This window comes from Fusarium vanettenii (assembly GCF_000151355.1).
Source record: "Fusarium vanettenii 77-13-4 chromosome 8 genomic scaffold NECHAsca_17_chr8_1_0, whole genome shotgun sequence".
Taxonomy (NCBI): Eukaryota; Fungi; Ascomycota; class Sordariomycetes; order Hypocreales; family Nectriaceae; genus Fusarium; species Fusarium vanettenii.
The window spans coordinates 623,014-638,348 of record NW_003315868.1 but is presented as its reverse complement, the minus strand read 5'-3'; the positions used below and the strand labels follow the sequence as shown (position 1 = coordinate 638,348).

Sequence of the window (15,335 nt, the reverse complement as noted above, 5' to 3'; positions counted from 1 at the left end):
GCCATTTGTGTGTTAAAACTGAACAATATCTACGTACTCTTCATTTATCCTTTTTGTGAATCTTCTCGTGCCTCCGACAATCATTCATCCTCGCAAAACCCCTGTCACAAATGGAGCACTGGTATGGCCTATCCCCATAGTGACTCCTCTCATGCCCGCTGAGATTGATCTTCCTCGTAAAATTCTTGTCACAGATATGACACTTGAACCGCGCCTGGCCCGTAGCCTGTCGACGACTCAGCGGATCAAACATCGAAGGGCCCTCGGCCAACTCAGGATGGTAGATACGGACGTGACGATCCTTGTCTTTGTTTGTCGAGAATCCGATGGGTGCCGAGTTGCAGCTCAGGGGGCATGGGAACGGCCTGTCGTGTCTGTTCTCGTGGTTTTTACGAGCTGCCTCTGAGTCGTAGCCAACGTAGAAGTAGCGGCAGAGAGTACGGCGACATTTGAAGAGATGTAAGCCGTAAAGGTCCTTGATGTGCCTTTTGCCGAATGCATCGTCATCAGGCGCGAGCTCCTCTAGAACAGCCCTGTTTTCGAGGAGGGAGGTGTTGATCTGGGGGATGCCGACCTTGTTCTTTTCCTCGTCTTTGCTCTTATGATGGATGTAGATACGATTCCACAGCGTACGGAGGCTTTCAGAGAACGTCGTGCCCTCGAAGTTTTCAAGGTGGGTGGTGTCGAAATTTTCGTGTAGATCAGCCCTAATCTCCTCGCCGTGCGTTTTCATAAACAATTCCAGAGCTCCATCAAAATCACGCTGTTCCTTTCCCCAGGCCGCAGCAGGACCATCAAACAAGCTGCTGCACTCTCTGATGAAAGTGTCTATATGGGAGTCCCATTTGGAGCAGGCATAGTCCTGGAAGGAGAACCAACCGGCTTTGGCTTGATCCCGTCGCAGGGTTGATGCGTAGGTCCTGGTGAAGCAGGGAAGTGACAGATACCGCAGGCATAGGCTGGTTAGCTCGCATTGAACCTTCTTCTCGTCGATGTGCTTGTTGCTGATAATGTGGCTAGAAGTTGTCAGGTCAGCTAAGAATCAAGAGGGGGTGAGCAGAGAACACTTACCGCCGTGCTGTTGTATGGATCAGCCGGATATGATCTCCGTCGAGGACATGCACAATAGATCCCAGATATCTCCGCACATCGTTCTTCAACATCCGGTGGTCAAAGTCAACCTTTGCCTTTTCAGCGTCGAAAGACAGAATTGCTTGCATCTCATGCCACTTGAGGGGCCGCTTTGCGCAGACAAGCCATCCCAGAAGCAACTTTGACTTTTCCCACATGCGAGCACCTCCTCGTTTTTCCTTGATCTTCTTCTCCAAATTTCCGAGAAGCATTTCGTACCTATACCCATTAGTTCTGCCCCAGTACCTTTTGGGAGATTATGAACTCACATTGCCCCTAGTTCCTCCGGTAGGATATCTTCTTTGATCTCCTTTAGCAAATCTCCCTTCGTTATATGCTGCAAAAGGCTCTCAATAGCGAGGTGCGCGTACAGAAACGAGTCTACAGTGGTGCGTAAGTAGTGAGACTCATGTCTCCATCGTTGACATACCTTCGCTCCGACGGCAGATCAAGCTTTCAATTGAGTCCTCCTGCTGTCTGGAGAGATTGAAGCCCATGTCATCATCAGATTCCGAAAACTCGGGAAGCCTCTTCCTCACATATGCTTTGATATCTTCGGCGTTGTCGGTTGGCCTGAGAGCAATGATGGCATCATCGTCTGTCATGTATTTCTTGATCTCTGGTACCTCTCGGCTCATGATCATGAGTCGTAGTTGTCCATGCTCGTTCGCATTGTCGCACAGCTCAACCAGTTTGGTGAAGAACTCGGCTGTCTGTCGAATTTCTGCAGCCTCAAACTCGTCTAATCCGTCAATGATTATGTACTGTCTGGGGTTGTACTGCACGATGGTTTCGATCAGAGATTTGGCCGTGTCGGCCTCGGAAAGAGAAGTGCATCCTCCTTGTGTCATCTTATCATGACAAAGAGGAACAATGTAGTCATCCTGTTTCACCATCTGACAGAGAATTCCCTTGAGGATCTCCAGATAAGTCCTGAGCTCGGGATCTTCCTCCTGGCAGTAGAAATAGTACGTCTTGCTGTTTTTGGGGACCGGCTGATCTTCTCTTTGTCTGAGATCCTCCAACTCATCAATGACAAGTGAGGTGAGGATCGTCTTGCCTGTGCCCAAGTTAGTAAAAAGATTCTAAATACGAATAAGGTAGCACTTACCAAATCCTCTGTTCCCATGAAGCCAAATGGCCGATTGTGACAGACTCCCTTCATTTCCGCCCTCCGCTGTTAGCCATTCTGAAACACCTCTGTTCCTTCTGAATAGCCAGCGACCCGTATTCTTGCAGATTCTCATCCTGCGGAAATCATCCTGCAGCTTCTCAATCTCGGTTGAAGACGAAATCCAAGCAATGGTACTGTTTTTCATTTCCCTCTTCCTCTTTTTCTCTGTCTCCTCAAACTCTTCGCGAAGTTTGTTCAAGGCGACGTGGTAATTGGAGATATCTTCTTTAACTTGCCTAGGATTCAATGCCGGGTTTGGATCAATCCCTGAGTCTGTCCTCCGCTCGTGCGCACCCGTGCGATAGCTATCGGGGTCCCGAAACGCTTTGCCATACCCTTGAATCTTCGAGGCGTGCAAGCTCAAAGATTCAGCGATGTGGTTGAAGGTGGTCTTGTGATCTTTCCAGATGGGCTTGTGTAGTTTCTGCCAGACTAGAGAAGAATCAATTAGAGGCGAAACCTGGGGAATGGTGGATTCGTAGGCACTCACGTTTTGCGCGAAAGGTGAAGAAGAGCTTGTAAGCCAAGGAATGAAAGTGCTGCACATCCTTGTAGATGTTGACCAAATACTCCCGCGCCGCCGGAACGTCACGAAAGAAGCTCGTGTAGTCGGATACTTTGATAAGGCTGACGCCAAGGAGCTCGTAAGTATCAAGGATATTGTCGAACGCTTTTTCCGTGGGATTCGTGCGCTAATGAAGATCTGTTCAGGTATGAAAAGGGGCACCAGAGACCATTGCACATACCTTGAGAAGATATCGAACTGACCCCCAGACATACGACATCACCTGCTTGGCTTCTTGAAACCCGAGTTCAATAAGCGTGTCTTCGAAGTCGGTCATGTAGTCCATGAACAGTTGCAATCGATTCATGCTCATCATCTCCTTGGTTGCATCCCGTTGGGATTGGATGATGAGAAGATCCTGAGACAAATCATCGAGTTTGGTTGCGGCAAATTGTTCTGGGTCTGAGCCTATAAGCTGGCTCTGGAACCTTTTGGCCTCCTCACTGAGTTCGTCCATGTTGACGATCTGGACCTAAGCTCCCAAGAATCTCTCTCCAAGTTGAAGCAGAGCGAAGTTGAAACCATAAAATGACGAAAACAGGAGCAAAATATTGGGCTGACCGAAAAACGGCTCTGTCGCCCGGTTACTGAGGGCCGCATGAAGGCGCAGCTGAAATTACAGTCCGGGTCGCCTTGCCAAGTAAAAAGACAGGGCTGTAGAGGCGGCAGAGTGTTTTTCTGCCTCGGCGCAACCACATTGTGTTGCAAAGTGGCGGAGCCTGATGTTCAGATTGGCGAACCATAGGCCAAGATCGTCCGTTCGCGAACCATTTGTACAACAACACTGGTTGCCTCGCCGTATCAGCTCGTCTCACATGCGCATACACGCAGCATTTCATTTGCTGTTGCTTTGCGCCACAAGAATTGTGGTGTGTTGTTGGCGGCCTCATCACAGCCTGATTGTAAATGTAATTTGGGGGGTTACGAAAGACCCATCATCTGATGATCGCGTCTCATGTCTTACTTCTCTCCTGTTCCCATTGACTTGCCGTGAATAGCCCAGTTTGAGTTGGCAAGACTCGACAACGAGCAGTCATGGCAAGCCTCAAACACCTGCTCAATTCGTCTGACAGCGATGATGATATTCCAATCGACCCAGCCTTCAATGTCCCATTCATGGACAGACCCAACTTCTACAGCAACAATGCAACGAGTACTGGAGCCGAGTACAATGGGGACATGCCTCGAATGAGTGCCAATCTTGGCCCTGGGTTTATGAACCCAGAAAGGTGAAATAGCACGCATTGTCGAGATTTGGCCACTAACGAAACGAAGCGAAGTTCCCATCATTCAAGGAGACCAACCCCCCGATATCTTTAGCCAGATCAATGTCGGTGCAATTGATCTGGATCAAGACTTGCCAGACATGGGAGGGTTTGACTACCCCTTTGATCCCTCCTTCTTGGACGGCACACCCAACAGCTTCCTATCATCGCCGCCAAACATTGTCGATAGCACGGCTTCATCTCTTTCTCCACCAGACACGCAGTTTGGAGGCTCCCTAAGCTCATCAGTATTAGGCATCTCCAGTCAGTCGAGCGCTGGCTCGCCTCGAATGGATGCGTCCCCTCGGACGGACGCCTCGCAGACTGAGGATGGCGATGCCAGGATCTGTTATGGCATGGTGAGTTGGTCTGAAGGTTTTCTAGTGATACTTGAATATTGAATTGGTTGTGGTTAGCTGTACAATGTCGAAGTCAAGATGGGCGGCAACATGTCCACGGTAGACGAGAGACTCAAGGCCTGCCGTGAACGATACCAGCGCTTCACTCTGAAAGAACAAAAGGACCATCGAGAGCATGCTTTCCTTTGCTTCTCTGATGATGTGACCTTTGGACATCTTCGCTCTGGTATCGGAAAAGTTCTCCTGTCTCTCATGTCAAAACCGAATGTCGAGTTCGAGCCTATAGGCGAAACGCTCAAGCTGCGGGAGGTCATCGAGAGGGCTGGCAAGCCATCCGACGCAATCGTCAAGGTAAACATTGACGTTTACGGACCGCGAAATTCAGCCAAGGATGTCGGCGATGAACTCTCGAGAGCCAAGTTGTGGCTGCAGCGGTCAGACACCAGTCACATCATCAACCCAGGCATTGAGTATCACAACCCGCATTTCTTGCGCATCAGAATCAGAGGCAGCGATGCAGAGATCCTGCAGCCTTCGCAGCCAGTTGTGAACAATGCCACAGCGAGGAAACAAACGAGAGAAGAGCAGCTGCGAAAGATGGTGGAGGAGGTGTACAAGACAGTGGGTAGCAATCGTGATGTGGACAGGGCCGAGGGTGGCAGTCGAGTCACCCGAGAGCTACTTGAGTACTTTACCGGTACCCGTTGGATCATTCATGGGATACTAACAAGTTTATAGTCATCAAAAGGAAGCTTTGGGATTCATGCTGGAGAGAGAATCTGGTCACATTGCTGAAAAATACCGACTATGGAGAGAAGTCAACCACCCTGATGGAACCGTTGAGTCAGTTCGGCCTTTGCACTTCGATTATCAAGACTGACTCCTCTTCTAGATACATACAGAAAATCACGAGGAAGAAGAAAACTCAGAGACCAGATGAAAAGGGAGGGGGTATCTTGGCCGACGAGATGGGTATGGGAAAGTCACTTTCCATTCTCGCCTTGGTCATGAGGACCTTGGACCAAGGCCAAGAGTGGGCCAAAGAGAAGAATGAAGAGAATAAGGACAGAAAGTCTGTCAAATTCTCCCGCTCCACGCTCGTTGTGGTTTCGGCTGCTTGTAAGCACACACCATCAGATCCTAGCCATGTAGAGGATTCTAACACCAAGGATGTAGTGCTGATAGATAACTGGATCAGCGAGATTAAGAAGTAAGTGGCATTATCATTGGCGACCCCAATGCTAACTTAGCCAGGCATCTCAAGGCAGGTCTCCGGGTCATCAAGTATCATGGCAATTCCCGGAAGGATCAGGCGGACATTGGTGATTCTGATATCGTCGTGACAACATACCACACACTCTCTGCCGAGTATCAGGTGAAGAAGGGAAAGACCTCTCCTCTCCACCAGATTGGCTGGTATCGGGTCGTATTGGATGAAGGTGAGTTTTCCTTACGATTCGATGGCTGTGACAAGCTAACAATAGTAGCTCACATCATCCGACGTCCAACAACCACCTTCTATCGCGCCTGCAACTCCTTGGAGGCCTGTTCGCGCTGGTGTCTTACAGGCACCCCCATCCAAAACAAGCTCGCTGACATTGGGACCCTGTTTAGCTTCATCAAAGCCGATTCTTTCAAAGAACCCGCCGTCTTTCGCAAATGGATCGAAAATGCTTACGAGCAGAATGCCGAAGATCCTGAGCAGGTCAAGAACCGCCTGGTTCTGCTCCTCCAGGCTCTCTGCTTGCGTCGCACCCGAGAGGTGCTGAATCTCCCAAGCACAAGTCAAAATGTTCGAAAGCTTGACTTTAGCCCAGAGGAACGTGAGCAGTACACAAACACCAAGAACATCTTGGTTCGCACCATAAAGAACCGGGTTGGTGAGATTGAGAGCAGCTCCAAGTTTGGCCTGTTCCAGATGAGGTTGCAACTCCGCATTCTTTGCAACCACGGCACGTACCAAAAGGCCTTTTCGTGGCATCGCCGGAGTCTCCAAGACGAAAAGGAGGCGCTGATTGGATCTTTCGGGGGACATAGAGAGATGACCTGCGCTGGATGTCAACAGCCCATGCCAATCTTGGGATCAAACTGGGCAGATGGAGGGGGGTTCACGGACCATTGTGCGCACGTACTGTGCTCCGAGTGTATTGATGAGTCGACCTGGGCCGGCTCTGGAGTTCCTGCGGGACGATGTCCAGTGTGCGTGAGATGGAGTCAGCCCAGTCGCCATGCTAGCGGAACAGATCAGGACGTCGAGATGACCGACGCTCCAGTCAAGAAGTCATCAGCCGAGGATGACCACGAACACTACTTCAACAACACCGGCATCTCAACCAAGATGCGTGCCATCATCGAGGATGTCAGAGTTGATCTCGGGACAACAAAGAGGTGAGTTTCTAATTCGAATCGAGTGAAATCGGGAGTCTAATCCGAACAGCATCATCTTTTCCTGCTGGACACGAACTCTCCATCTCCTGTCTAAGCATCTAGAAGAAGCCAAAATCCCGTTCCACCAGATTGATGGCGATTGTCCTATTCCTAAAAGACAGGCAAAGCTTGACGCATTTGACAAAAACGATGACGTCCAGGTTCTCATCATGACCACTGGGACTGGAGCTTTCGGGTAATAATGAGAAGCCTCCATCCGCAATTGATATACTGACTTACTATCTAGGTTGAACCTGACCTGTGCCAACCGAATCTTCATCGCAGAACTCCAATGGAACCCAAGTGTCGAGAACCAAGCAATTGCTCGGGCCATCCGACTTGGACAGGAGAATGAAGTTCGTGTCACGAGATATATTATTAAAGACACGGTAGAAGTGGTCTGTAGCCCTCTATACAAGCCAAAGTTTATACATTCTAACTAGATGCAGGAAATGATGGCGCAGCAGAGGCACAAGAAGAACCTAGCTGCTCTTGGATTCGATGACTATGATGAGGACTGGATGGACCCTGAGACGCAGGCGCGTCAGTAGATGTATGCTGAGCTTCGGTATAGTATAGCTTTAGAAAAAATCTGAAATGTTTCTCAGACTTTCAAGCATTAAGTTGTCTTGTGTCCTTCATCAAGTTTTGAGTGAGCCCAAATTTGAAGAAGCCCCTCCACATGGAGCAATATCGTTGTCTCGAGAAGGCAGACCAGGAAGAAGCAAGTGTCTAGAGGTCCCAAAGGAGTGCATACCTATCTCCACTATTAGAGTATTATCTAATCCTTTATAAAAATCATGTAAGAATTTGTTAATCCCCTATCTTGGTTTTGATGTGCCTGGGAAGAGAGATGCATGCAGGCTTAGGAGCCACAACGCAATAGAAGTCCAAGCAGAATATCAGCAAACAAAAAGATCGGGAAAGAAATATTAGAAGCATGAATTTCTAATCAAACAACAAAATCGGTGCCAAGTCTTTGTCCAGAGTGCCAGACGGAAGGGGGCCTCAACAGTGGGCGCCAGCTATACCATCTCGGCTAACCCTACACTCTTCCAGGCGCATTTCATCCAAACTATTTTGTTTTTTTTTTTCGACCTTTACTATGGATGCCAACACACTGACTAAAAACCAGCCAATGCCCTCGTTGATATGCCGTATGAGTACTGCTGTATTTTAGTCGTTTCTCTATGCTTAGTCATCATCTTCAGATGACGCGCCGCGTCTCACAGATAGGTTGACGACTCAATCTTCTCCCTCTCTTCTCCCTCCACATCTCACAAATCGACTTTTGAGTGTCAAGGGTTAGCCTCTTCCGTCTCAGGCAAAATACTCTTACGGATCAGTGTATCAACTAGCACAGGTATGTATGTCTATCAAGATCAATCTGCACCGGGGGTTCCGTTACAGTCATTCATCTAGATTCATGGCGTCTTATCTGTACCTTGACTTGAGAGCAATCCCCACTCATCTTTTCCCATTCATTTGAGAAGTGTTGTATCATTATTAGCAGTCCTTGTCGCGTCTGAAGCCAATACTAACACTGGTATCCGCAGAGACACCTTCTCAACACTCAGCCGGCTTCACACCTCCAGGATGAACCCTCATCAGATAATCGAGCGGCCAAGGCGTGTCCGACTACCGATAGAGATTCTTGTCATGATCATTGAGCTCCCCATTCAAAAAGATTCCAAGGCCATCTTGCGAGCCTCTGATCCCATCACGAAATGGCTTTTGGCGTTTACCAGAGTTTGCAAGGCCACATACCCCACGGCATCAAAGCTTCTCTGGCGATTCTGTCTTTGCATAGACTCGAAGCAAAGAGCTCTAGATTTCATGCGGTGCCTGGCAAATCCGCTCTATTACCCTCCAAGAGAACCCTGGAAAGTGCGTGATGAAGCCAGGCTATTCCTCGCTCCATTTCCTCAAAAGATTGAGTCTCAGAATTCCAATGGAGAGTCTGAACCTGGAGTGTCAAGCGCTCCCGTCGAGGCAGAGCCCCAAACAATCGAGCTTCGAGAGCCGCCCCCTCACAGGCCCAACCCGAACAGACACAGAGATCCCGCCGATTCAGATAGTAGCTCAGAAATCAGCTATAGCTCAGACTCCGGCTCTGTCCGCTCCTTCATCTTTCGATATCCACCATCACCTCTCGACGACCTTGAGACAGCTCGGACTACACAAGGGATTCTCGCCACCCTAGCACCGATATTAAAGACACTCATCATTGATATGCCACTACGATCCCTCCATCCTCGTGCTGACGAAAACGGCATCCGCAGAATTCTAAGACGAGGCTTCGAAGCCTTGGAGAACCTAGAGGAAGTTGTCAGCGTCCATGATAACCTTTTCCTCGAAGCCACAATGGAACCTGACGAGGAAGAAAACGTCTGGGCCACGTGCTGGCCAAAGCTGCGTCGTCTTTGTCTCTACGGCCAGGAGGTTGATGAGGAATTCTGGGCCACCCTAGCTCACCATCGTCGCTTGGAAACTGTCGTCCTTTCAGACCCAGCGCCGAAATACTGCCTAGCGGCTGAATGGAACATAAAGGGACTCTGGTTGGATAACTTGCCCGGAAAACGAAAATACCCACGAAAGATGTCCTTGGTCTTGCTTAACTGCATTGGTCGAGAGGTTGATTTGAGAATGTATGCTGCTTCATGGCAGAAGCTTGACCCCAAAAACCGAGTGAATATTCGGGATTTCACGCTTCAAACACCCCTTGTTGAGGCCTACGACGGGCCTATGGAGAACTGGCCTCTTGGTCCAGCAGACCTTTGTCAGTACTTCATCACAGAAAAGGCGCTCAATGGCACACTCTGGAATGATGTTTTGAAGAAGCACGAAGCATGGTTGAAGGATCCTGGTCCTCGCAAAGAACGTGCTCAGTATTACTAGGGCTGATTAAACATGGAGAGTTGTCGAAAGACAGGGCTTATCTTTATCCCTTGGCAGCATGTCCCTCATCGTGATGCGTGGTTATTTTGGGGGCATTTCGCATGATTTATTCCGTTCGGGGAATAGAGACGAGCTCACTTGGCATGGGCTGTGCCGGCGTACATATGCCGTCAGCAAGTAGCTGCGTAACTTAGTGAGATCCTTGGCATTGTGGTCAGCTTGTTCAACTGAGCTGAGACTGTGATTTGCAAAGGGTGAATCAATAAACCTTAATTGTAGTCTCTAACTGGCCGTGAGTTAGACTTTAGCAACTTTAACATATACCATATGTTTGAGGGCTTTTGCGATCCATGAGTGGCAGAGATGTTTCTCTCCACAACCGTGAACTCCCATCGGAACTCTCGGATGCGTGCTCACATACCCTTGCTTCGTAAAACCGACCCCAACCTATCAGAATACCTGCCTCTGCATTATCTGCAACGATCACGCCAAAGTCCCATCACGTCTGTAGATGTATCTGTGGAGACTTTGCGGAATATCAACCTCAGCCCCTTGTTCACCCCCGCTCACCCGCTCCATTCCACAATCAGGTTACAATGTTCCAACGGCGCAAGATATACTCAGATTTGGCTACTGTCTTGGCATGTCATCTCGACTTTTAGGCGAGGCACCGATACGAGGGTTGTTTGTGGTTCAATTCGGGTCTGGTCTCACGTAATACCGCTTCCTTTGCTCCACAGTCTCAGCCTCTCTGGTTTGGTTGATAAACATCAGGGTTTTTTCCCATGTCGGACAAGGAACTGGTTTTGCGAGGTGATACACGTGGTGGCGGAGCTTGTTCAGTGGAAAAAACTGGTGCCTTGGTGGGGAGTTCTTTTGTTGGTAGGGCCCATGTTTTAAAGGAAGCGGGTTCACTGTGCGTAATAAATCTTTATTTGTTGTCGGCTTTGGCGCTTTGATTGCGTTCCTGCTGTCAGCGGTCGTTCGTTCGTTCAAAATGCGGCCTTTGCTCGCGCTGATACTACCTCTAGGATGGCCGCTCCTGGTGGCATCCTCCTCGCCTGAGCCGTGTGCACTCGTTACTGAGATATCCAACGAGAGTGGGAGTTTGATCGTTAAAGTCCCCGCTCAATTGGCCCACGAATGTCTTTTGTCCATCCCCTTTCGCTCGGATCTTGCCAGCGAGTTTATCCAGGAGATCACCAAGCACATCCAATGGCACTCTACAGTCGACGCCCTCAAGGACCCCCCGGCTACATACACTTCATCAGCTACCGACATTCTGGGTGGCCTGGAAAAGATTGGCCGGACAAATTATGCGAGCCATTACGAGTTTGATACTGCCATCTCCAACCTCCTCAGTAGCGCCAACGATGGTCACCTGGCGATATTCCCATGTACGCTTTCGATATTCGACTTTTGCCTGGAAGACGCGGGGTTAGTGTCTGTCTCAACGGATGGTATCCAGGCACCCGAGGTGTACACTCTTTCAGATTCTCTGCTTCTCAACAGCACCGTCGTCCAGGTCTCTCCTATCGTGTCAATCAATGGCAAGCAAGTCAACGCGTACCTCGAGGAGATTGCCTGTCCCTTGAAGAGCCGAGATCCTGATGCTCGGTATAATCGAGTCTTTTACTCTCTCCCCAGCCTAGCAACGGGAAATACCTCTCCGACTGGTACCTTTATCGAAAGGGACGGTGTGTATCCCGGCTCTGATGTCACAACGATCGAGTTCCGGAACGGTTCAAGTAATGTACTGAATACCCTGGCGATTCTCAGAAAGTCGGGGTTTTCAGCGAAGGACGGAAGTGATGTCTTTAACAATTACTGCCTTAACAAGCAGCAATCTCCGTATTTGAAGCGCAGATCTACGAATACTGGCGAGCCAACACCTTACGTACAACCTCCGAAGCAGTCGGGACCTTCCGGATATCCCGAACCTCTCATCCGTGATCCTTACGGCCAAATTAACGGCTACGCCCTAGATGACGATACGACTGTGATACTCGTCCCTACTTTCACCACTGCTGGAGGTGGATTGCCTGGCAACCAAACGCGAGTCTTTGCCGAGACCGCAAGCGCGATCGTCTTGAATGCTTTGGCCAATGGACACACCAAACTCATCATCGATGTATCTGGGAACTCGGGCGGACAGATCGACAGGGCTTTTGACCTGTTCAAGTTATTCTTTCCATCGAAGGAACCTTATTCAGCCACCAGATTTCGACGACACGAGGCATCTGAGGGTGTAGTCAAGGTGTTTGGGGGTATCAGCAAGGATGCTGCTCAGATGAATGCTCCCTTGGCCTACGCTGGACAAGTCACGCCAGGCCAAGAGGCCGGCTTCGAATCTGCAGAAGAGTTTCTCGGCGACGACATAGAGCTGGGAGGAAAGGTTAGTTCGCTTTACGCCAACTACAACTACACGTCCAATTCGATCAAGGCTATTCCGATACGAGGTTATGGTGGTCAGCCCATCAACATGACGCAGCCTTTCAAAGCAGAGAATATCATCATAATTGGCGACGGTGTGTGTGCCTCGACTTGCACCACATTTGTCAACTTGATGACCAATGTTGGCGGTGTCCGTACCGTATCCTTCGGTGGACGTCCAAACGGGAAGCCGATGCAGCTCATGGGAGGTGTCCGTGGTGCAGAGTCCCAGTCTTTTTCAGGTCTCGCCCAATGGACGAGCAAGGTGTTGGAGATATTGGGCCAGTCGATGAAGCCTGATGGAAGCACTAATTTTCTATCAAAGGAGGAACTCAAAAGGTTGAAGGAGGTGCTTCCGCAAGATCCGGGTCAATTCCCCATCTCTATCAACGGGGGAAACGTCAACTTCCGCAACGCGTACCAGGAGGGAGAAGACAACCTACCCCTCCAGTTTCAATACCAGGCCAGCGACTGCCGCCTCTACTACACTGTTGATAATATCTACCGCCCGCATACGATTTGGAATGCAGCCAAGGAGGCTATCTGGGGAGCAGGGACCTGCGTCGTAGGGTCTACAGATGGTGTTGGTTCTCTTGAGTACAAGAGTAAGGGGAACGAGACGGGGGTTTATACGAGTAAGGAAACTGGCGGAACGACGGAAAACAAGACAGAAGAGGACGAAGGCATAACCAATGCAGCGGTCGGCGTCAGGGTCGGCTGGACTTGGCTTGTGCTTGCCGTTGTTATTATAGCGGTACTCCAATGCTGATATATGAGGTGACGGCGACTGAACCTATCATGATAATGTATTCAGACAGTGACTATACACCAATCACAAATGTATTCAAACCTATTCAGTTTTCGCTACCCAAAACTCCATTTAATTCCCTTTCAACAAGCGCTACCAGTACTCGACGGAGTAGAACCACCGCTCTCAGACAGATTCAAAGAAGACAGCTCTGCTGCCAACTGCGGTATCCCCCAGGGGAGGCTCTCCCACGACACCATATTTTGCTTTCTAGCAATAATCATGGTCTCATATATACCTGCAACCTCTTGACTGTCCCAGATCCCTTCTCTCCGACGAACTGTGCGTAGCAGGGATATCGCTCTAAACTGTGTGTCGACATCCTCGCAATATGTGCACACGAGGGAGAGAAGTGGTATCAAGTAGCCGTTGAAAGCAAATACAGGTGTCGGCCTTCGGTTTTCAATTTCAACCAGCACCTCTGCCCGCTTCAGGATCTTTTCACCGTCATCCCTTGGAATCACCTGCTCGATCGTCTCAAACTTGACCAACGCCTGCCAGACGGCCTGGTGCATGTCGAGAGATGCAAAGGCGCTCTTCTCTTCTGTTGATGGCTCCACGTACTTCTCTTCACGCTTGGTGAGTTCATAGCGGGCATCCCACGCAGCAAATGCCCGTCTCGAAGCATCCAGTGCGGCCTTTCCCGCCTGGTAATCAAACTCCCACCCTGTAATGCCCATGCATGACGTCTCTAGAGGCCTGATTGGTCTGGGGCCTGCCACATACTCGATGTATGTCTTGTCGTAGAATTCGTCGACGCGCTCCAAGTAGAAGGCTGCTTCAACGAGGTCGGAAAAGGGTGTCTTGGGGTCGCCCATGTGACCAGCGCGAAAAGGGAGGATGAGGTCGTGGAATGTGTCGCTTCCCACATAAATGGCAACATTCTGCCCAAGTCGGTAGAACATTTCGGTGACGAGGTCAAACAAGCTGTATTCGGCCTCTTTCCCATTCGTGGGCTGAAACAGGGATGACGGTACATTCCCAAATTTCATCTCGGCTCGGACAGAGTTGAGTAGCTGACACCCAGCCTTGAGGTGTCGTATCGACTCTTGGTAGCGTCCGTGTAGACTCTCAATGCAGATAAATATGACACAACATATGAGAGTAGTCTGGAGGTTCATCTCAGAGTTGTCCTCCATGAGTGGCTTCATATGTAGTATAGCCTGGTTGTACTTCTGAATAGAGGCATACTCAAACTCGGTCGCCAATGACGACGATGTGGCGTCTTCCTGGTAGCCAGCCACAAAGCGACGATGTGCTCCGCCAAGAGCGCAGAGTGCATGCTTGACAGGTTCAACGGTGTGGGCGAGTGGTAGCACAAAGTTGCGCCAAAACAGGGACCCGGAGAGAACGTCGAAATCCATAATGGTACACTCCCGGGCGTGGTGGAAGAGGGCGGCGTCGGTTGGGGAGCCGAGATTCTCGATCGACAGGGCAGGTCTCAGTGCCGAGAGGGCCCGGCAGGCTGGAAGCTTGGGCTTGGACTGGTACTGCACCAGTTTCAACGGTTTCTTTGGTTTGACGACGGGGGCTTTTGGATCTTCGTAGCCGTCGCACTTCTGTCTATCTTTTTGACATCGTTGACATACTGGCTTCTGTTCGTCACACTTCAAATGCCGGATTCTATAGAGCGGGATCAGTACTCAGGGATGTACCACGGGGACTTTATCTGAACAACTAACTTGCTGCCAGGGGGTGTTAGCATACATGGCCACTCAAACACACTACAGACCAAATGATGACGACATACCAGGTCTTACAGCCAGTCCTCACCCGCGGCGCCTTTGCCCTTGTCCACTTCTTGCGTGGTGGTTGCTGAGGCTCAAGCGGAGCCATCTTGGACGAAAACTACGAGGGGCCCAATCAAGTAGAGGCAAAAGGGTTCACCTGTCGCGTGGCCAGACTTGCAGCGGCCGTAAAGAATATTCGGGAAATTCACACGATACCCTTGGCGGCGCTCCCTCGATGGTTAAATGGTTTGGGGGACGCCATGGACATGATCCCGGAGACATAGCGGGTCTGGCGGCTGCGAGCGACGCCATTGGCTGGACCGTAAAGGATACGAATACTTTGCCGTTTCCGGTAAGGATCCAGCTGAGTGACAGTGCTTGGCTTCAGCCCTGTGACAGGGACGTTTGTCTCGTGCGTGGCTGTGTGGTCTGGACCTTTCCACGAACGGGTCTCATGTCTCGGCCAGTTTAAATAATGAAAACATCCCCTTTTGACAAGCGTACGTGTTTGGACGACGTAATCAAGATCGAGCTGAAACCATAAA

At 50.0% G+C, this 15,335-nt stretch overlaps 5 protein-coding genes across 5 annotated transcripts; 3 read left to right on the top strand and 2 right to left on the bottom strand.

Moving 5' to 3' along the window:
- Positions 1-40: 40 nt before the first annotated feature.
- On the bottom strand, positions 41-3,327 carry NECHADRAFT_46227 (uncharacterized protein; the record flags this gene model as incomplete). The annotated part of the gene is made up of 7 exons (XM_003046919.1): positions 41-920; positions 1,072-1,350; positions 1,401-1,512; positions 1,562-2,136; positions 2,239-2,737; positions 2,796-2,921; positions 3,048-3,327. The coding sequence occupies 7 exons, from the start codon at positions 3,325-3,327 to the stop codon at positions 41-43; spliced, it is 2,751 nt and encodes a 916-aa protein (XP_003046965.1).
- Positions 3,328-4,551: 1,224 nt separating this feature from the next.
- On the top strand, positions 4,552-7,472 carry CHR2125 (uncharacterized protein; the record flags this gene model as incomplete). The annotated part of the gene is made up of 9 exons (XM_003047076.1): positions 4,552-5,180; positions 5,233-5,337; positions 5,387-5,613; positions 5,671-5,704; positions 5,749-5,933; positions 5,982-6,882; positions 6,932-7,117; positions 7,169-7,319; positions 7,365-7,472. Exons 1-9 carry the CDS (start codon positions 4,573-4,575, stop codon positions 7,470-7,472), a joined length of 2,505 nt encoding a protein of 834 aa, XP_003047122.1. The 5' UTR covers positions 4,552-4,572.
- Positions 7,473-8,026: 554 nt separating this feature from the next.
- On the top strand, positions 8,027-9,819 carry NECHADRAFT_83468 (uncharacterized protein; the record flags this gene model as incomplete). The annotated part of the gene is made up of 3 exons (XM_003047075.1): positions 8,027-8,078; positions 8,268-8,288; positions 8,435-9,819. The coding sequence occupies 3 exons, from the start codon at positions 8,027-8,029 to the stop codon at positions 9,817-9,819; spliced, it is 1,458 nt and encodes a 485-aa protein (XP_003047121.1).
- A 997-nt stretch (positions 9,820-10,816) lies between these two features.
- NECHADRAFT_83467 (uncharacterized protein) lies at positions 10,817-13,021 on the top strand (the record flags this gene model as incomplete). Its single annotated transcript, XM_003047074.1, has 1 exon — positions 10,817-13,021. One exon carries the CDS (start codon positions 10,817-10,819, stop codon positions 13,019-13,021), a length of 2,205 nt encoding a protein of 734 aa, XP_003047120.1.
- Positions 13,022-13,191: 170 nt separating this feature from the next.
- Positions 13,192-14,860, bottom strand: NECHADRAFT_23911 (uncharacterized protein; the record flags this gene model as incomplete). The annotated part of the gene is made up of 2 exons (XM_003046918.1): positions 13,192-14,627; positions 14,782-14,860. Coding segments are annotated over 2 exons (1,515 nt in total), but the record flags the coding sequence as incomplete, so codon positions are not given.
- Between the last annotated feature and the right edge of the window lie 475 nt (positions 14,861-15,335).